Source organism: Pan paniscus, chromosome 3 (assembly GCF_029289425.2).
Source record: "Pan paniscus chromosome 3, NHGRI_mPanPan1-v2.0_pri, whole genome shotgun sequence".
Classification (NCBI taxonomy): domain Eukaryota; kingdom Metazoa; phylum Chordata; class Mammalia; order Primates; family Hominidae; genus Pan; species Pan paniscus.
The window spans coordinates 80209668-80232141 of NC_073252.2; the positions used below are offsets into that span (position 1 = coordinate 80209668).

Below are 22474 nucleotides of genomic sequence, written 5' to 3' on the forward strand. Positions count from 1 at the left end.
AACAGAGGATTAATAGGAAGTCATCTGTTTCCATTTGCCTCCTTGCTGTTTGTCTTTCTGTTTTCGTATGTGCATAGGCACACCATCTGGTAATGCAAGCACCAGCTCCAGCAAAGCTGGGTTTCACCCCAAGCTTCTTGCCTTTCTGACTTATTCTGTCCGTTGTGTTATTAAGTGTTTGAGCTTTACTGAATAATTGTGCAATTAACTATTCATTGTCGTGAATCTGCAGCTCCCTCAGAATTTCTAACAAGGTTATTGAGTTTCCCCTCAAAACAATACTTATTTAACTCAGTTATAAAATAAATATTGTGTGAGAAATTACTTCTTGTTTCTTTGGCACTTTTGTAATGGAGAAACATGATAACCAAAGCACTTAACTTATAAATACACTTTTAAAATATATGCATTAGAATTTAGCAATCAGTAATATTGTTCTTAAAAGTCTCCAGCTCTTGTGGTAGATTTTTGCTGTTGAGGCTGCTTTGATTGTGTAATTGCCAATGTAAACAAGAGTTGAAAATGTCACTACTAGAAAAGTTTTCAGCAAGTGTTGGGATGAATTATGCAAATCCGATATGGGAAGGAAGTCTAAGAGACAGGGGAATGCTGAGCAGAATCTGCACTGTGTCAGTACAGAAGAACTGCATTGTCTTAAGGATTGATGGTATGTCAGTAATTGAGCATACATGATATAGATGGAGCTGCCTGTAAAACTAGCAACTTGATAAATGAGTTTATTTTCAACGTAACATTTTCCAAGCATTGATAGCCATGCAGTGGAGCATGAGGGAAAGACATGGGAAAATAAATGATCAAGAATGACATCAAAGAAAGGAGAGCTAAGGAAAACAACAAAGGGATTGTATGTTTCAGCTTTTCTATCACTCTATAGATTTGAGTGTGTGAGGCTGAGGTTATCTCTTGCTAGGCTTTACCTCCACGATTTGGGTCAGCTACAAGAGCAGGTGGTACCTGGGCTGTGATGCAAGCAAGCAGCAACTCCCAGTGGAGCAGTCACATGAAAATGTAGCTACAACAGGTGCTTTACATCGACTGTCAAAATAAAATCCTTTATTACATGAACACAGAATCAAAATTACTAATTGATCACTATTCTAAGTAAAATGGTATACATCATATGGAGAAAAGATTGACAGCAATGCAAATGTCTGAGTGTCATTAAGTGACTTTCTGTTTATCTTCAGATGACCAAAAATCAGTTCTTCACCTATCTTTGGTCTCCTCTTGATCTTAAATAAAATAAAACCTTTAAATATAACCTGAGCCATTTCTTCAAGTCAGAATCCCCTTAGGTTGTATTAGAAGATCTGACTCTGATATTTACGGGTTTTACAGCTTGATTTCAAAGAGTTTCCAAAAGGCATGTTTTCTTTTTGGATTCTTGGATAGCATTTCTATGAGTTATCTCACAGAAGGGCTTAACTGGCTTTCTTAACACTCCAAATACTACCAGTCTCCATGCTTTTGTGTCTCTTTGTTTGGGGAGGAGACCACTCTTTGCTCTGTAGCTAGCAGAAGAGTGAGAGTCATTATGTCCATAGCTTTGGCATATCCACAAATGTGCTTTCAGGAGGAATTTTCAGGATTGATTTCTCATCACTCAGTAGGGTTTAATTTTCCATGTTAAGGGGGAAATTTTCTCCTTCCCTTTAAATACTTGGTTAACTGTTTCATCGTCTTCTGTGGTGTCTTGGGAAGGCAGACTGGAATGGCAGAGTGTCCTGCGTAGACTTAGACTTGAATTTACATCCTTACTTAGCCTTAGAGGCTGTGTGACGTTTGGCCAGTCAGTTTACTTCTCTGGGTAAGATGCAGAGAACACCCACATTATCTCTCACAGCTTGGAATGCTTATAACATGCCCTGTTCATCCTCAGAAGCTAATAACTGGGAACTCACCTGCTGTGGTGGTGGAAAATCAGGAGGCGATTCCTTTCAAAGGCTGCCCCAGCCATCTCCCTTGAGGGAAGGAGTCCTGTCTAGCATAGTCTTGTTTCTGACAGCTGTTTATGGCAAAAGAGAGTGGGCTGGTCTGTCAGGCTAAAGCATGGGCTGGGGGAGGTCTCTGGCTCACATAGTAAACTCAGGTAGATGGATGGTGTCTTTTCCTGGAGACAGTGTTGGTTTTGGGTTGGATGTTCTCTCTTTTTAGGATTAGAGCCATGCAGTTTAAAGTCCCATCCATTCCTTCATCCTGCCTCTTTCACGGGAGACTGGGCCACCCATATGTGAAGAGCATGCCATAAAAATGGCACTGCTAAAAGTGGGAAGTGACTCAGGAATTGGGTAGGCTGCTGCGACTTTCCAGCTGGATGGTGGCTGGATGGCCTGTGCTTGTATGGCTGCCCTGATAATCAGGCCTAGACCACAGTGGGAAGCAGGTCCTCTGTTCCAGCTGCTATAGCAGGTACAGAGGCAGAGCCCTTTGCAGCCGTGCTTTGAGGGAAGGGGCTTTGTTGTCCAGGATCCTGCATGCTGTAGAAGGCTCTTCACACCTGTTAGGCCTGTACTCTGGCTGCTACAGCTCCTTATAGGTCACATCCACAGCCACTTCCTGGGGCAGACACTGGTCCAGGATGGCTGGATCCAGACTGTTCCAGCCTTTGTCAGCTCAATAATGCAGTATTACCTTGTCTCCTTCCTCCTTGTGAGCGGCTCCACTTCAAAGGGTGAGAATTTAAAAATTTCATGCAGCTCAACTCAAGAGGATGAGTGGACCTACTTACTCTATAGTTGCATAGCTAAGAGATTCTTACAGAACAAAAAGCATCTGCTTTAAGGTGATTTGCTGACTTTATTTGTAATGACAACTGTTTTTATAGAGAAACAAGGTATTCCATTTGGGGGTGGGGGGGTACTGCCTCTGTCAGGGCAGCCTGTTTCACAGAGTTTTTGTGAAAATGAGAGATAGAGTAAGCAAAAAACCCAGATGAATGCTTAGCACACTTAGTGTGACCAGTCAACCAGATCTGCCTGGGACTGATGGGGATCTTTTGGAACAAGGGACACTTTGTGCTCAAATCAATTAAATCCCTGGCAAACTGGGATGAGTTGGTCACTTTTTTGGAACACTGTATCCTCAATTATTGGTTGTTGCTATTGTCTCTGTGCTGGAGAGGTTATTATTCTGACATCAACAATTATTTGGTTTCATAACCTACAGCTGCATTAAACAGCCCATCCCATCCATGCCTGTTTTTAATTTTTGATGAAATCATATCCTTTTCCTGTTAGAATATACATTTAAAACATAATTGCACCAAAATGTCACTTTACAAAGAAAGTGGTTTCTTCTCAAAATAATACTATCTCCCATGTAACTAATATATCTCTCTTTTTATCCTACTTCTTTTGTGCTCACTGTAACTCCACAAAGGAGGTATTATGCTATGCAAACTTTTATGAGAAAAGAGAAGACATGGAGAGGTGAAAAGTGAATGCTTATGGAGTATTCCTTTAATGTTTATAGCAACCCTATGAAGCAGGCATTATTATTTGTATTTTAGATGTATGGAAACCAAAGTTTGGAGAAGTTAAGTAACTTACCCAAGCTCACACAGCTAGTGAGATTTGGAACTAGGATTCAAATCCAGTTGTCTGACTCTAAAGCTGTGCTTCCACTGCTCCTACCCCTTACGCATACTTCATGTTCGCATCTTACAAAGGACTGCAATTGATGTCTTGTACCTGGATCCCATCCAGATCTTTCTCCGTAGAGCTGTGATGTGGAGGGATTCAATTTCTCTAAATGTTAGTTTCCTCACTTATAAAATGGTGAGCATAATACTGACATTATAGTGTTATTTTAAGAATTAAAGCTAATATCTAGAATGTGGATACATAGTGGATAATACATGATATCTCATTATCATCATCATTATTATTATTATTTGTGAGGATGCACTTTAGGCGGCCTTCTGTCCCAGATGATCTATTTCTGTGGTATTTCATCATCTCATTCCAAATGTCGAAGTTCTTCCTTGTAGTCTTAAGAAGAATGTGCCTTGGGAATCATCAGGAAAAACTCGTGCTATTTTATTTCATTCTCTATTAGCAAGTGGTATGTTTTGTGAGCAGAGGAGCAGCCCTGGAGAAGGGTCGGCACCATGCATGGAGTGTTGAGCCCTCTTTCTTGATGTCTTTTGCTCTCTGGTAGAATGAGCAGACTGTACCATTTGGCAGGAGCTGGGTCACAGAGGACAGACTTCAGGCTCTTTCTCAAATCTCAAGAGACTCTTATTGTCAGAACTTTTCAGATGCTGTCTGGATCCTCTACTAGCTGAAAACTCTAAATAATGTCCCTGTGAGTTCTTGGAATGGATGTCCCTGGGCCTAAGACCCCCCCGGATTATCAGCCAGTGAAAGACTCTCACTATTTATTTCCTATATCTTTGGATGATGAAACACACTAAATCTAATTTTAGCTTATAGTAAGCATTTTGGGTCACTTATTTTTATAATTGTTTTTAATGAAAAGTTTGAAAACCAATTTTTTTTCTCATAATGGATTCCAGGAAACCTGAGTCAATCATCTACATAATTTATTCGACTTATTTGTAGTAGGTTAGATGAACAATAACATTGTTTAAGAAACTTCTTATTTGATCACTGCTTTGCATTTCACTGACCTTAAAATAAATTATATTTTCCTGAGAGCCAGAGACATTTTGTTCCTTACATGAAATGAAGTTCTACTTAAAACACACACATGTTGAGGGCCTGCTACATGCTAGCCATTGTTCTAGCCAAGGGGGTGGAAGGTACTCAAATTTTTTTTGCCATGTAGTCTCTTCCTTCATGTACTTCACGGCCTGGCCGGGGCCAGGGATCTGACCGGAATGACATAAACACATTAGACTCTTGTCAAACTTTAGCAGGCATATGAAATGCACTGCACATGAATCATCAATGGCATTTATTAAATACATCACAAGTGCTTGCTATTTCATAGGCAAATTACAGTTCAAGTTATTACATTAATGTTGTACAAATTATATTCATTTCTCTTATTAATTGATGAAGTTTCCAACTTTAGATCTCTGACTACCATAAAGTAATAGCTTTTGCACCTGGCTCTTAAACTAGTTTTGTTTGGCATAGAAGGAGCCTCTTTTGCTAAAAAAACAGATGGCCTCCTGATTTGTAGAATGAAATTACATTTTAAGGTGATATGCATTTAGATCACTAGACTTTGGCATATTTGCTTAAAAGCATAACATTATTTTATAGATAAGTCTTATGCATTGACAGCAATTTCACTCAGAAAGAAAAGGGAACAGTTAAAGATGAATGTTAATGTATGCTTTTAAATTTTTTCTCCATGTCCCCTATGTCACTTTTTTTTTTTTTTTTGAGACAGGTGGAGGTTGCAGTGAGCCAAGAACGTGCCACTTCATTCCAGCCTGGGCGACAGAGTGAGACTTGGTCTCAAAAAAGAAAAGAATAGAAAATACGTGAGAAAAGTGACTAGGGTTCTAATCCTGATTCAGTTATTAATTATATGGTTTTAAAAGGCAGAGTCTTGTTCTGTCACCCAGGCTGGAGTGCAGTTGTGCAATCTCGGCTTACTGCAACCTCCACCTCCTGAGTTCAAATGATTCTCCTGCCTTAGCCTCCCAAGTAGCTGGGATTACAGGCACGCACTACCTTGCTGTTTTTTGTATTTTTTAGTAGAGATGGGGTTTCACCATCTTGGCCAGGCTGGTCTCCAACTCCTGAGCTCAAGTGATCTGCCCACCTCAGCCTCCCAAAGTGCTGGGATTACAGGCGTGAGTCACCGTGCCTGGCCCCATATGTCACCTTTGATCTTCTGTTAGGAGAGCTGTACAATTTATATCACAATATGAATATTATTGGTTATTTCTACTTTCAAAATTATATTATTCATGGTATGCAGAGGTCAAAACTTTTTAAGAAAAAAGACATTATGCCTTTTTTTTTTTTTTTGAGACAAAGTCTCGCTCTGTTGCCCAGACTGTAGTGCAGTGGTGTGATCTTGGCTCACTGCAACCTCCGCCTCCCGGGTTCAAGTGATTCCTTGTGATCCGCCCGGCTCAGCCTCCCAAAGTGCTGGGATTACAGGCATGAGCCACTGCGCCCTGCCAACATCATGCCTTTATAGCGTAATTTTTCTACATTGATTGAATTTATCATTATTTTCAATTCCACGTCTATTGCAAATAACCTTTTCTTCTGTCTCTAGGTTGTAAAGAGAGAGATCTTTGGGAATGTCCATCCAATAAACAATGTTTGAAGCACACAGTGATCTGCGATGGGTTCCCAGACTGCCCTGATTACATGGACGAGAAAAACTGCTGTAAGTGCTTATGCGAATTTGTCAACAGAGCATTTTTATTTTAAACACCAGTTAAGTCTCATTTTGAATATAAGCTAAAAGTGTGTAAATATGCATACAAATCTTTTAGTATTTTCACATCTTTTGATCAAACTCCACTTGTAAAGACATATTCTAAGAAGCCAACTAAATATGTGTAAAATATATACACTATAATATTCTTCTGGCATTATTTATAATATGAGAAAATCAAAATACCTCCAAATATTCAATAATAGGGAACATAAACTACAACCATAAAAGAAAATAATATACAAATATTAAAATTAAATTAGAGAAGAAAAATTTCTCTTGGATTCATTATATGTCATTAGTTGAGTAAAACAGAATATTCAGTATTATGTGCACTATTGTCCTGAGTTTTGAAAGTACGTATATCCACACATAGAAAAAGATCAGAAAGTCATATTTAAAAGTTTACAGTTATAGTCTTTGGGTGGTATAATTATTAAATTTTTGTGCTTTTCTATCTTTTCTACATTTTCTAAGTGAATGGCCATTGCTTTTAGAGCGAGAAAATAATTATGTCTCTTAAGATGTTTTACCTACAAATAACAGAAAAGCCCAAATCAAAATGACAAATAATGAAGACATTTATCTTTTATTATCATATACATATCACATGTTTTATATTATCATATAGAGTCAAGTAGGTGGACTCTTGAGGCTGTATGCGGCAGTTTAGCACTTTGTCTGTGATTTTTTCAGTTCAGCTTCAACTCAGGCTGGCTCCCACAATGGTGAAAATATGACATTACCAAGGGCATCTGGGGCACCATGCTTCCTTGATCATGTCCAGCTGGAAGGAGGAAGAACTGTGTTCATATCTCCAAGATATCATTAAGGGATTCGCTCAGGTCAACGTTGGGCGGAGTCACAGCTAGCCGTCAGGAGTCTTTGTGTAGTTAGAAAAGACACTTCCTACAAACAGCTGAACTGCAAAAAGAAGCACCACTCAGGGAGAACCAATCAAAAAAAAGGTGCTGTTTTCTCCAGGTTGTTCCTATCCCAGGCTAGGGCACATGGCACAGCAGCAGAGTTTGGGCAGGAGCTGTCCTGTGAAGCACAATCACACAACCGTAGGTCAAGGCCCTGATATCGGAGCACATGTTTACTCCTGGACTACTAATTGTATTCAGAAACAAACAAACAAAAAAACTGTAGACAGAAAAATGCCATGCCCAGCTTAAACTAATCAGGATCTTCCTTTGGAAGTGGGGATGGCTGGTGTAGGGGCCTGAACAGAATCGGGCTCCCTTAAAGAAAGGAGGGAGAAAGGAAATGGTTGTTAAGTAGGCAATCAAGGAGATTTACTATAATTTTTAAAACCCAAAAGAGAACTATGTATGACTCAGAGAGTCATTTAATAATAGAGATGGAAAAAAAAATGTATTATGCATCTCTGTGGACAGAGATTGTTTTCTTTCTAAGGCGGCTTCAGTCTGTTCATCCCTCATGCTCTGCTCATGCAGATTTTAAGCCCATTCTCTGATCTTTGGTATTTCTGCTGCTGTGAGTACTGTTTATTCAGTCTGATTGTTAGAACCAGAACATTGAGTCACTTGAACATAGTAATTCTGTTTAAATGCTCTTTGTATGTATTGATGTCTATTAAATAATATTTTACAAATTCTGTTATTCTGTTTTTATGCCCGTTTGGAAGCCTCAGTGATCACATATTTTCTTCTTTCCATGCTCCTGCTGGCACATGAAGATATGCATGTTAGTGATAATCGCATTTATTTCTAAAATGTTTTCCTTCTCACTTTTTGTTCCCCATGCCAGCATTTTGCCAAGATGATGAGCTGGAATGTGCAAACCATGCGTGTGTGTCACATGACCTGTGGTGTGATGGTGAAGCCGACTGCTCAGATAGTTCAGATGAATGGGACTGTGGTGAGCTACTTGTTTCTGCCATCTGTTGTACTCTCTCATGCCTGTCAGCCACTGAAGCTGAATGGATCCTAAATTACTTCCTGGATTTTACTGACCAAGTTCATCTATTTTGTTTTACTGTTATAAAAGCTGATAGTGCTGATCTATGTGTGTTATTTCCAACTCACAGAAAATTTCCCCACGAAGCTACTTCTCTATTTGAAATATCTATATTGTATGGAAAAACGTTTGGGTTGAAAATGTTGTAGTCATATAATTGCTGGGAGAGGATTTAAAAACTCTTCATTAAAACCCAACTTCAATAAATTTAATGATAGTCTGCCCTTCTTTTGTCACCTCTACCTGCTAGAATAGAATAGTCAAGTGGCCCCTCTGCCTTCCCTACACTCTTCAGGTTCAAGACTTCTAACTATCTAGCTCCTTACACAGACAGGAATTAAAGACATCTCCTACCAGCACCTCCAGTGTTGCAGTTTGTGATCTTGAGTTTGATTAATTTCCTCATCCCACACTCATCACTCCTTCCATTCACTCAACTCTTTCTCAGTCCTTTGCATCATCCAGCCAAATCATGATTCTCATGTGTGTTGTGATCAATTGTGCAGTGTTTCCTAAGTGCTCTGAGGCTGGTTAAGTACAGAGGATTCTCCTTTATATAATAGGAATTAACACATATACCAAATTAATCCTAAATTTGCATCCCTCTCACGCACTTGCATTCTCGTATACTTTCTTGAAGGAAATGATAGAAATAGATTTACAACTCACTTCTTGTAATTATGCAAATCCTGGTTAACTCATGGGATGAGGCCTGGCTCTGGCTGTCTTCTAACTCATTAAGAAAAGTTAAGAACTGCCTGTCTCTTTCATTAGAGTCTACGGTTCTTTGAGGGTAGAGAACATTTCTAATTCATTTTTTTAGCCCTCTAGCACACTGAAGGCAGTGATTTGCACAGGGTAGGTACACACCAAATGATTAACTAAAATAAATGAAAATTAATGTATGCCAATGAAGCAGAGGCATGTAAAGTTATGTGCTTTCATGGGAAGAAATGTTTTTAATTAGGGTTTCCTTTGTCTTTTCTTTCCCTAGTGACCCTCTCTATAAATGTGAACTCCTCTTCCTTTCTGATGGTTCACAGAGCTGCCACAGAACACCATGTGTGTGCAGATGGCTGGCAGGAGATGTTGAGTCAGCTGGCCTGCAAGCAGATGGGTTTAGGGTAAGGTCAGTAGTTTGTAGCACTGATGAATTTCTCAGAAGGCTTCGTGGAACTTGGCAGTAATATCTTCCTTAGGATGCACACAGAGTTTGTGCTCTCAAACAAAGAGTCCGTCAAAACCCGGGAAATGAATCAGGTGAGAGGACCATATTTAATTATAGGCACCTGCCCTGAAGAGTGTGTGCTGGAAATGTACTTTGATGAAGCCTCTAAAAGTAAATGAAGTAATTGTATTTTAAGTACTTCTGCAATGAAATGCTTTCATTATTTATAAAAGCATTATGATCATTTCCTTTGAGGAATCTGGATGAAAATATCTTGTAATTTCCCCCCAAGAGGTTATTGAAAATTTCTTCTTAAGCAACACACATTTTTAAATAAGCTGAAGTTGCTGGCATTTCTGTTTACTCTAAGTAAGGCAGTAAATGTAAATCAAGAAATAGTTCAGTATATTTGCTTTTTAGTAGAATGAAAAGATTCACTCTGGCTTTGATACAGATATACTGAAATGGATCCTTTGAAAGTTAGATACTTGCTATTTTGTGAGGTTTTTCTTTTTCAATTCCATTGGGGTGGAAAGCAATAATTTTCAGGGTCTTAGAATGTGTAAGTATTTCTTTTACCATTAATGTATTTGAGATTTGGAGGAAATGTAGAAATTAGAGAAATTGAAGACAAAGGAGTTCTAAAATTCTAGACTAAATAAAAATTGAGTAAATGCCATTTCCTAAGATCCATCGAACAAACTTGAAACAATTTTACAATAATGAGTCATTCAGTTATGGGATAGCAACCAGCAGCACATTTTTGTTATCCTAGTTTAAAGAATTACTAATATGTAGCTCCCAACATCTTGAGTCCATTTCTCCCATGTAAAGACCAACATCTTTAGGAATTGAATAACTAATGCTCATCTATAATAAAGGAACTTTAAACTTTGTGAGAGTGGAAAAATTATATTTGCCAAGATCTATTAAATTAGACTTCATTCTCACAACTTCCTTATTGTGTCTAAATGAAATAGGTTATGATTGTGTTCAGAGATAAATGAAAAATCTTTTGAATATGGTTATTTTTATTTTTCTTCTCGATAAAACCTTATCGGTATAAGGTTGAAACTGCAAAGATTTTACAACCAGAAAGTCCTTTTGACAAGCCACCCTGAACATAGCTGTTCTATTGTAAATAGAAAGGTTCCTGTTTTTAAATATGCTTCTTTATGTTTCTTCTAAATATTTGCATATTGGGATTTTTATTGTGTTAAAATACACATCCATAAAATTCACCATTTAACCACTTTAAAGTGTATAATTCAGTGGCATTTACTTTATTCACAGTGTTGTGCAACCATCATCACTATTTGTTTTAGAACACTTTTATTATCCCAAAAGGAAACTATGTACTCACTAGGCAGTTACTCTCCATTTTCTCGTACCCACTGGACCAGGTAACAACTAATCTGCTTTCTGCCTCTATAAATTGACCTATTCTGGATATTTCAATATAAATGGAAATATACAACATGAGGCCTTTTCATCTGGTTTCTTTTACTTAGCACGTTTTCAATCATCTGTCTTGTAGCATGTACCAGTACTTCTTTCCTGCTTGTGACTGAATAATATGCCATTAAATGGATATACATTTTGTTTATCCATTCAGACATTTGGATTATTCCAACCTTTGGCTATTGTGTGAACAGTGGATTTTAAAAAACTTATGTACTCCATTTGCTCCATTTTCTCAACATAGCTGGAAAATGAAACTTCAGTATTTTAGATAACTTTAGATATATAAAATTCAAATAGACATACAGATACTTTTTATTTTAGATTATTTTATTTCACAGAAGGACTAGGAAAATCTGAGATAGAGGTGTGGTTGGAAAACCATATCCATTATTTGACTGATTTAATGGGAAAAATGGGTAAGTGGTGATAAGTCCTCCAAAGAAATGAGTACTAGTAGTTTTTGAACTTTTTAGTTGCCTTGAAGTTTACTCTTTAGTTGACTTGAGTGGCTCATGAATTGACAGAAATCTGGAGAGCCAGGCTATCCAGGAATGATGGTAATGGTCAAGATGAGGCTATCTTCTTGCTGAGGGAACAGGCTCAGGCAGCTGCCATGTGACCACTGTCTCTCGAGACCAGCTGCTGTGCTGCAAATTCATAATTCTGCCACCGATACCTCAAATAAACTCTAAGTCACCCTGCACCTTTGAGTCATTTCCTCCAGATCAAAGCCCTTGCTAGAAGGGTTTGTCTGGCCATGATTGGCCTATGCTGCACAAGGAGGGAAGTGGGAATGGTGTTCCTTCTTAGCGTCTGGAGTGCAGTTTATGCCAGCCTGCCTTTGTACATTCAGACATATTCTGCATCAAAAACTTGAAGTTTAAAAAGCAACTCCCAACTAATTCCATTCAGCATTCCCCTTCCCTTTTTATTTTTGAGTATCTGCTTATGGGCCTTGTACTGGACTAGGCATTGGGTCGAGGATGCAAAAGTGAATAACATCATCAGAGTATATAATGGAGTGGGGAAGACATGTAGGTAAACAGCCAAGAACACAAAGTTAGAAAAAAGTCCAGATATTTTGCCGTCAGAGAATGGTGTAGACTTATTGCATAGAACATGGCATTTCTATTAAAATTATACAAGAAAAACATAAAACTTTAATCTTATCTTGATAGTATAAATTTGTTGTATCACTCATTCATTCATCAGTTCATTCAGTAAACATTTATAGAGAACGGCATTGTAGTGTATGTAGGGTCCGGAACCAGCATACCCTAATTCCAAGTGGATCATTCTTCTACTTCAGGGGGTATATTTTGGAGGGAATTTATCAAGAATGTAGGTCTCCCAAATTTCATGTGTTGCAGGGATTCTACTGAAATGCTTTCATGATAGAGGCAGTTGATTTAAAACACCTGCACTTAGGATGTTTTAGACCCAAATTATGCCTTTCATGTGTTACTGCTCAAATGCTAGGCTCTCAACTCAGTGCTTGTCTAGATGAGAAGATTTAGAGTTCTTTGTTGAATTTGAAAACTTTTTGCTTTCATCTGTTGCTATCTCAAGAGTTCAGCCCAGATTGGAAGTATTATGGCTCTCTGATTAGAAGAATGCATAAATCAAGCCCCTAAATTCTCATGGCAGCTGTATTAGTCCATTTTTATGCTGCTAATAAAGACATACCCGAGACTGGGAAGAAAAAGAGGTTTAATGGACTTACAGTTCCACAGAGCTGGGGAGGACCCACAATCATGGTGGAAGGCAAGGAGGAGCAAGTCACATCTCACGTGTATGGTGGCACACAAAAAAGAGAGAGCTTGTGTGGGGAAACTCCCATTTTTAAAACCATATGATCTTGTGAAACTTATTCACTATCATGAAGACAGTACAGGAAAGACTTGCCCCCATAATTGAATCACATCCCATTGGTTTCCTCCCATGATATGTGGGAATTATGGGAGTTACAATTCAAGATGAGATATGGGAGACACAGCCAAACCATATCATTCTGCCCCTGGCCCCTCCCAAATCTCATGTCCTCACATTTCAAAACCAATCATTCCTTCCCAGTAGTCCCCCAAAGTCTTAACTCATTTCAGCATTACCTCAAGAGTCCACAGTCCAACGTCTCATCTAAGACAAGTCAAGTCCCTTCCATCTTATAAGCCTGTAAAATCAAAAGCAAATTAGTTTCCTAGATACAATGGGGGTACAGGCATTGGGTAAATACAGCCATTCCAAAGGGGAGAAATTGGCCAAAACAAAGGGGCTACAGGCCCCATGCAAGTCTGAAATCCAGCAGGGCAGTCAAATCTTAAAACTCCAAAATGATCTCCTTTGACTCCATGTCTTGCATCTGGGTCACACTGATGCAAAAAGTGGGTTCCCATGGGTCTTGGGCAGCTCTGCCCCTGTGGCTTTGCAGGGTACAGCCTCCCTCCTAGCTGCTTTCATGAGCTGGCATAGAGTGTCTGCGGCTTTTCCAGGCATATGGTGCAAGCTATCAGTGGATCTACCATTCTGGGGTCTTGAGGATGGTGGCCCTCTTCTCACAGCTCCACTAGGCAATGCCCTAGTAGGGATTCTTTGTGGGGGTCTCTGACCCCACATTTCCCTTCCACACTGCCTAGCAGAGGTTCTCCATGAGGGCCCCACCCCTGCAGCAAACTTCTGCCTAGGCATCCAGGCATTTCCACACATCCTCTGAAATCTAGGCAGAGGTTCCCAAATCCCATTTCTTGACTTCTGTGCACTCACAGGCTCAACACCATGTGGAAGCTGCCAATGCCTGGGGCCTCCACCCTCTGAAGCAACAGCCTGAGCTGTACCTTGGCCCCTTTTAGTCATAGCTGTCACGGCTGGGACACAGGGCACCAAGTCCCTAGGCTGCACACAGCACAAGGACCCTGGTCCCAACCCATGAAACCACTTTTTCCTCCTAGGCCTCTGGGCCTGTGATGGGAGGGGCTGCCATGAAGACCTCTGACATGTCCTGGAGACATTTCCCCATTGTCTTGGGGATTAACATTCTGCTCCTCGTTACTTCTGCAGCCAGCTTGAATTTCTCCTCAGAAAATGGTATTTTCTTTTCTATTGCATTGTCAGGCTGCAAATTTTCCTAACTTTTATGCTCTACTTCCCTTATGAAAATGAATGCCTTTAACAGCACCCAAGTCACCTCTTGAATGCTTTGCTGCTTAGAAATGTCTTCTACCAGATATCCTAAATCATCTGTCAAGTTCAAAGTTCCACAAATCTCTAGGGCAGGGGCAAAATACCACCACTCTCTTTGGTAAAACATAACAAGAGTCACCTTTGCTCTGGTTCCCAACAAGTTCCTCATTTCCATCTAAGACCACCTCAGCATGGACTTTATTGTCCATATCGCTATCAGCATTTTGATCAAAGCAATTCAACTAGTTTCTAGGGAGTTCCAAACTTTCCTACATTTTCCTGTCTTCTTCTCAGCCCTCCAAACTTTTCCAAATTCTGCCTGTTACCCACTTCCAAAGTTGCTCCCACACTTTTGGGTATCTACAGCAGCACCCCACTCTACTGGTACCAATTTACTGTATTAGTCCATTTTCACACTGCTGATAAAGACATTCCTGAGACTGGGAAGAAAAAAAGAGGTTTAATGGACTTACAGTTCCATATGGCTGTGGAGGCCTCACAATCATGGCAGAAGGTGAGAAGGAGCAAGTCACATCTCACGTGGATGGCAGCACACAGAAAAGAGAGAGCTTGTGCAGGGAAACTCCCATTTTTAAAACTGTCAGATCTCCTACAACTCATTCACTATCATGAGAACAGCACAGGAAGACCCACCCCCATAATTCAATCACCTCCTACCAGTTTCCTCCCATGACATGTGGGAATTGTGGGAGTTACAATTCAAGATGAGATTTGGGTGGGGATACAGCCAAACCATGTCAACAGCATATTGACTTTGCTACTTGCATGTTCAGTATCAAAAAACCTATGGACATTTATTTAATTGATGATACAAATCAGAGTTTAGACTGCCTTCTAATATTTGCCAAATGCTCAGTTGAAACATCTGGTATTTGAGTGAGTTAGTCTAAGGGAAAGGTGACTCTTTATATCTTTGGGCTCCACAAGCTTTATCTAAAGTTAGATAATCGGGAAACTGTGTGTCTGGGCCATATGATTTTGGCAAAAATGCTTTTATGGAGTTAGTTGCAATTTGATTTCATGCCCTAATCTTTTAGTGTTGGTCAATAGAAGTTGGTCAAACATTCTTTTCAAAGAATATTTCTGTATCTGGGCAAAACCACAAAGACAACATCTATTATATTACCTACTAGTCCCTAATAATCCCTGGTATAAGGGTTTACACTTTAACTTCCTCCTAAAATTTACTCCCAGTCATCACCATGGTTGCAGCATTGTCTTGGACATGATATGAATGGATCCTGGGTAAATAAGAACATGATTTATAACTTGAATAATCCATCAGGAGTTGACCAAAGAGGGCTTGTATTATTTCTGTTAGAAGCCCTTGTAAGGAAGCAGTCTGCTTTTGAAGCTAGATATGCCAGGAGACCCTTAGTGATGACTTAACTTCTGATAAGGTGTCTTTTTCATGTTGTCTTCAAAACCTACTGCAATCTGGCTTTTACCTGAAAGACAGGACTGACAGCAACAATATTAACAACATGCAAAAGCCTTTGGTCTTCTTTTCTTACTATTTTACAGTTTGGACTGAAAATCTGATTTCTTACTCTGACCTGTCAGACACTGCATAATTTGGCCCCTGCCTTCCTCTCTGACCCAGTACATATCCTAGTATTCTCCACTTGCTCACTAAACTTTAGACACATTGACCTTAATATTGATGTTAAAACATTTCAAGCATAAAACATTTCAAACTTTCCTTCACCGTTATTTTTGCATAGAATGCAGAACTCTAGGGCTTCATCATTCATGTCTCAGCTCATACATCTGTGACTTAGGCTTTCCTTGACAATCCTACTTGAGGCAGCTTTCAGTCTCAGCATGTAACTCTATCACATTTGGTTATTTTGTCTTATTCCAACAACTTATCAGTATCCAAAATAGTTTTTTACATGTTTGTAATTTGTTCCTCTAACTAAAATAATAGCTTCTCAGAGAGGGACTCCATCTGATACAACACCAATCTGTTGTCTCCATTTCTGTCCCACCTCATTAACCTGTAAGCATCAGTTTTAACCCTTGTCTATCTGGCTCTGTCACTTGTTTAAAGTGTCACTATAATGTTTCTTCTGAGCTCCAACTCACTTTATATCAGCTTGAACACTCACTGATTAACCCATTGTATCATTAATAAACATGTCAAATCTAATTTCAACCTAATCTTTTACATTTCCTATGTCTTCTTAAAACTAACATACAAACTGAAGAACATGTAGAATCTTGACTCTCAAGAACAATGAACTAACACATTTCAATTAAGATCACATGCAGTGGGCACATATTGTGTTGCTTCTCTGCATTCCTCCCTTCCTTTGGGACCTACATCCCTTCCTTCTCGATATTTACTTCACTTCCCATTTTATCCTTGGGCTCCAAATGGGAGCAACCTTTTTTGTACCTGACTTTCTCTTTTGGGTCTGGGATTGGTTGAGAGGTAGGTACCTATCCCACGATGGACCAATCAAAGTGTCTTACTGCCAGGCCACAGTAATTGGTTTTGGGATACTTGTTTCTTCAACAAGATTTTTATTTGTATCTTCAACAAGGTTTTTATTTGTTTATTTATTTAAGACAGAGTTTCGCTTTTGTCACCCAGGCTGGAGTGCAATGGTGTGATCTTGGCTCACTGCAACCTCCACCTCCCAGGTTTAAGTGATTCTCCTGCCTCAGACTCCTGAGTAGCTGGGATTACAGGCGCTCACCACCATGCCTGGCTAATTTTTGTATTTTTAGTAGAGATGGGGTTTCGCCATGTAGACCAGGCTGGTCTTGAACTCCTGACCTCACGTGATCCACCTGCTTTGGCCTCCCAAAGTGCTGGGATTACAGGCGTGAGCCACACCCGGCCCAAGATTTATTTTGATTGGACCTGGGAGAGATGACTTCTTTCTTTTTTGGTTATAAAGATGAATGCCTGTGAGTTTAGAGCTGTAGACAACCAGTCCTTTGGCTTATAGAAAAGTTACTTTAAGCCAATCAAGCTGCCATCGCCTTTGCCCTCCTCCCCACAACACAGAAGGAAGTGGAGACGAGCTGAAGAGCCCTGAGGGTACTGGTTCCCTGGCATCAATCATCCTGAAGACCATCCACATCTCTTTAGTAATCGATTACATTTCCACTTTTTGATACTCATATATTCCAGCACTATTTTAGGCATGTTTAAAATGCTGATTTTTTAGTTAATTCAATATTTGTTTAATTTTTTTTGAATTTTGAATTAATTTATCTTGTAATGGATCCATAGAGTTATATATTGACTTAAAACTTTGAAGTGAAAAGTGATGCACGTATTTTTAGAAAGCATTTTTATATTCCTGTTATACTCAAGAAGAAGGAAAGAGCAGCCAACAAAGCAAGACTTGTGTTAGAAAAATACATTCTACTCTGGTTCACAGTCTTTCTGAAGAACTGGAATTTAAAAAGTCATGTTGAAATTGAAACTGATAATCTCTAGCTTTACATGATGAAACAAAAGATGTGAAGATAAACAAGAAATATTTTCTTTGAAACTAAAATTAAATTGTCAATAAAATGTTGCATTTCTGTCTCTCAAAAAAAAGTGTTGTCCCAAAAGGTCAAATTCTCAAGAAAAGCAGATGAGATTTTTGAAAATAAAATAGCCAGAAGGAAATAGCTGGACTGGCATAGATTCCAAAAGAGGTAGACACTCCTGCTCAAAAATATTCTTACAACATGTTTATTTTATAAGACTGAATTTTATATATGTTCAAATGATATTTTAATTCAAAATGTTTATGATTATTTTGACACTTAATAAGATGTTTATTTTAAATGGTGCTTTATTTTATTAATTTTGTTTTCTAATTTATATTAGAATGATAATGTATATTTAACAGTCATATTTTATAAATTTAAATTTTAGTTCACATTACAATTTTGTAATTTTTATATTGGAAATGGATTAAATATTTAGTTTTGTTGATTAGTTTATTTTATGAAATATAAATACTCTGCAAGTTAATTTTATGATCCATTAACCTCCCCCCTTTGCTTTGAGATAGTTTTGTCATTTGTACCTATAGATCCTTGCCTAATACAGTTACTACACTCCATCTCTGAGATAGACAAACACATAGTCAAAGAATAAAATTATAGGCTGGGCGCAGTGGCTCATGCCTATAATCCTAGCACTCTGGGAGGCTGAGGCATGTGGATCACTTGAGATCAGGAGTTCGAGACCAGCCTGGGCAACATAATGAAACCCCATCTCCACCAAAAAGTACAAAAATTAGCTGGGCGTGGTGGCATGAGCCTGTAGTCCCCAGCTACCCCAGAGGCTGAGGCAGAAGAATTGCTTGAACCTGGAAGGTGGAGGTTGCAGTAAGCTGAGATCACGCCACTGCACTCCAGCCTGGGCGACAGAGCGAGACTCCATCTCAAAAAAAAAGAAAATCTATCTAACTATCTATCTATCTATCATCTATCTATCTATCATCTATCTATCTATCTATCTATCTATCTATCTATCTATCTATCTATCTATCATCTATTGTCAGTTAGGATTGCAATAAAAAGTGTTTTTAAAATACTGAGTTAACTAGAAAAATAAGCTCAGAACTTATTCTCTGCTTTAAGCATTTCTATTGATGGAAGTTTTGCTGTATAAACTCCCATTGAACTGAGCTATCCAGCCTGAGAAATGTTTCTGTAGCAGAGTTCATTCATGTTTTGTTTGAAACCTATTAGTACCTGCCTGTTAAAATTTCTACTTGACACAATAACTACCTTTCAGTATTAGTATGTCAAATCTATGGGACCCAAACAGGGAGAATATGACAAGATTCAAGAAGAGATTTTTGAAATCAGATACAAAATGTTTAGTGTAAATGTTTCAAGTTTGGAACAGGATATTTAGAATTGCAAAAAATTTATCTTATCCACTGTGAAAGGCATTTATATGTCAAGATGAACTGTCAAGGACTGAGGCTGGATGCTTAGATTATTTTCCCCCATCAATAGATGCAAGAGGACAAACCTTATCCTTCAACTGAAGTGTGTTACATGTCTAGGTAATTCCTGCACTTGTCTTGTTGTTAGAGGTAAGAAAAAAGCCCTGGTTTTGGGGGAATTTGTGATGACCTTCGTTTTTTAAGTAAGCAGCCCCAACATAATCATAATTCAAGCATGGGATATTTATTACTAAACGAAGTGACTTGAGGATGGGAGAGTAGGCCAAATTGTCTAGGGATCTGGCTGTTCTCCTAAGCCTTGAAATATTTAATCCCTCTCATAATGTCAGGATGTTCCAGAACTCCTAATGAGCTCTGTTCTCTCATTTCAGCATCAGAAAAGTGATATATTTGTATGTGTGTCTTATGACTACACAATTCCTCAAGAAGCAAATATAAAGCAAATCCTTCTGCTTCTCTGTATAGCACTGCCTTCAGGCCCAGAGCAGAGGGGCCTTGCCCTGGGCTCCATGATTTAGAGCAGTGGTTCTCAACCAGGGGTGACTTTGCCCCTAGGGTAGCAATCCCCAACCTTTTTGGCACCAGGGACTGGTTTTGTGGAAGACAATTTTTCCACAGACTGGGATGGGATGGGGGGAATGGTTTTGGCATGATTCAAGCACGTTACATTTATTGTGCACTTTATTTCTATTATTATTACATTATAATATATAATGAAATCATTATACTACTCACCATAATGTTGAATCAGTGGGAAACCTGAGCTTGTTTTCCTGCAACTAGATGGTCCCATCTGAGGGTGATGGGAGACAGTGACAGATCATCAGGCATTTGATTCCCATAAGAAGCACGCAACCTAGATCCCTCGCATGCGCAGTTCACAATAGGATTCACACTCCTGGGAGAATCTAAGGCCGCTAATTGGACAGGAGGCGGAGCTCAGGCAGTAATGCCTGTGATGGTGAGCAGCTGTAAACACAGATGAAGCTTTGCTGACTTGCCCCGCACTCACCTCCTGCTGTGTGGCCGGGTTCCTAACAGGGGCCCTGGGGCTGGGGACCCCTGTCCTAGGGGACATTTGGAATGTCTGTAGACATTATTTTTTAAATTGTAAATCCAGGGTTGATGGGGTCTTACTTGCAGCTAGTGGGTAGAAGCCAGGGATGTTACAAAACATCCCTTGCCCTAGCTGCTGGATTAGATCATTGCTAAAATTTCCTTCTCCGTGTATGAATCCATAGATGCTATGGAAGCATTTTGAGTCTGTATTACCTGCACAGACTCAGTTAGGATACAGTGACTTTGATGCTTAAATTTTCTCTTTTGCTTTCTACACAACAGGACTTTTTTGTCTTTTCATATAATATAAAAAGGTTTCAATTATTTAAGTCAAAAGCAATCCCAATCATCAAACAAAATTTGAGCAGCTCTTAAGTTCCAGCCACCTTTTACGTAAGATGATTTACATAGTTTTAAAAATGGAGAAGTACAGGCACACATATTCTTGATGTGCATGTATATTACTATTATTCTTTGAAATGGAAGTTCATAATACCAATCAAAAATTCAAATTTTGATTCAATGATTTTATTTCTAGGAATTTATTCCAAAATCATACTTTTGCATGTAGGCGAAGGTGAATGTTTACGATATTAACGGCTGCTATTTTGTCATACCCCCAAATAGGACAAAACCTATGTGTGCAGAGATTAGTTAAGTAAATGTATGAACATCCATGTAACAAACACTATGCAGCTATCAAAAGAACACGGTGTGCTGTCAATGGAGAACTGTGTAGGGTTCACAGTTTAAGAACTGTACTCTGACATGAGACCGTAGGGATTAAATTACCAGCTTTGCCGTCTGCTTGTTTTGTGCCTTGGGCATGTTACTTGTTTTCTCTACCTCAATTTTTTCATCTCCAAAATGGGAAATAATTATAAAGTCTACATCACAGAGTTGTTGAGATGATTAAATAAAACAAGTTAGTCTTTTAGTGCTTGTCATATAGAAAACAGTTAACACCTGTTAGCTGTTATGGTGGAAAGACTTCTAAGATAAGTCGCTAAATGAAAGTATCAAGACCACACAGAACAACGTGTGTAGCAAAGGAGGGATATGTATACATGAATTGTAGAAAAAGCTTGACAAAGATACTCAAACACTATTTACAGTGGTTGTTTCTATGCATCTAAGATAGGAAGAAGACAACTTTTTCATTTTATAATTGTTGACATGATAGGAGAAAACTTTTTCATTTTATAATTGTCGATATGTTTTTCTATGTACAAGTATTACTTTTATAATTTTCAAAGTTATTTAAAAAAACCATATATCCGATGAGGTTAGTATCCAAAATACATAAGGAACTAAAAGAATTCAACAGCAAAAAGCCAAATAACCTGATTGAAAAGTGGACCAAGGACCTGAACAGACATTTCTAAAAGGAAGACATAGAATGGCCAACAAATATAAGAAAAGGTGCTCAGCATTACTAATCATCAGGGAAATGCAAATTAAAATCACAATGAAATGTCACCTCATATCTGTTAAAATGGTTATCATCAAAAAGAGAAAACATAAAAAATGTTGGGGAGATGTGGAGAAGGGGAAACCCTATATATTCTTGGTAGAAATGTTAATTGGTACAGTACTTATGAAGAACAGTATGGAGATTCCTCAAAAAATTTAAAATAGAACTACCTACCATATGATCCATCAATCCCACTTCTGGGTATATATCTAAAGGAAATGAAATAATTATCTCAAAAAGACATTTGCACTCTCATGTTAATTGCAGCACTCTTCATAATACCCAAGATATGAAAACAACTTCAGTGTTTGCTGATGAGTGAATGGATAAAGAAAATGTGATGCCACATTTTCTTTACACAATAGAATATATATTTCTTTATACAATAGAAATTTTATGCAAAGAATACACATACACACACCACATTTTCTTTACACAATAGAACACTACTCAGTATTCTTAGAAGGAAATTCTGCCATTTGAGACAACATGGATAAACTTGGAGGACATATTAAGTGAAATACGCCAAGCACAGAAAGACAAACACTGCATGATCTCATTTATATGTGAAATCTAAAAAAGTCAACTTGTAAATACAGAGAGTAGAATGTTAGTTGCCAAAAACTAGGGGATGGAGAAAATGGGGAGATGGTCAAAGGGTACAAAGATTTGGTAATGTGGAATGAATAAGTTCTGGAGATCTAATGTACAACATGGTGACTATAGTTAACGATGCTAAATTGTATACTTGAAATTTGCTAAGATTCTTGGCCTTAGTGTTCTTAACACAGACACACACACACA

General features: G+C 38.5%; 1 protein-coding gene across 2 annotated transcripts in view; it reads left to right on the plus strand.

Annotated features, from left to right (window-relative positions):
* The window catches only part of CORIN (corin, serine peptidase), a 242760-nt gene that overhangs the window by 186793 nt on the left and 33493 nt on the right, over positions 1–22474 (plus strand). Inside the window, exons 14-16 of one of the 2 annotated variants that reach the window (XM_003816014.6) lie at positions 6226–6339; positions 8164–8274; positions 9368–9497. In XM_003816014.6, coding sequence (XP_003816062.5) covers positions 6226–6339; positions 8164–8274; positions 9368–9497 — 355 coding nt within the window. Of the gene's footprint in view, positions 1–6225; positions 6340–8163; positions 8856–9367; positions 9498–22474 lie in introns of those variants that run through there. The other variant, XM_063603826.1, reaches the window with a different exon arrangement.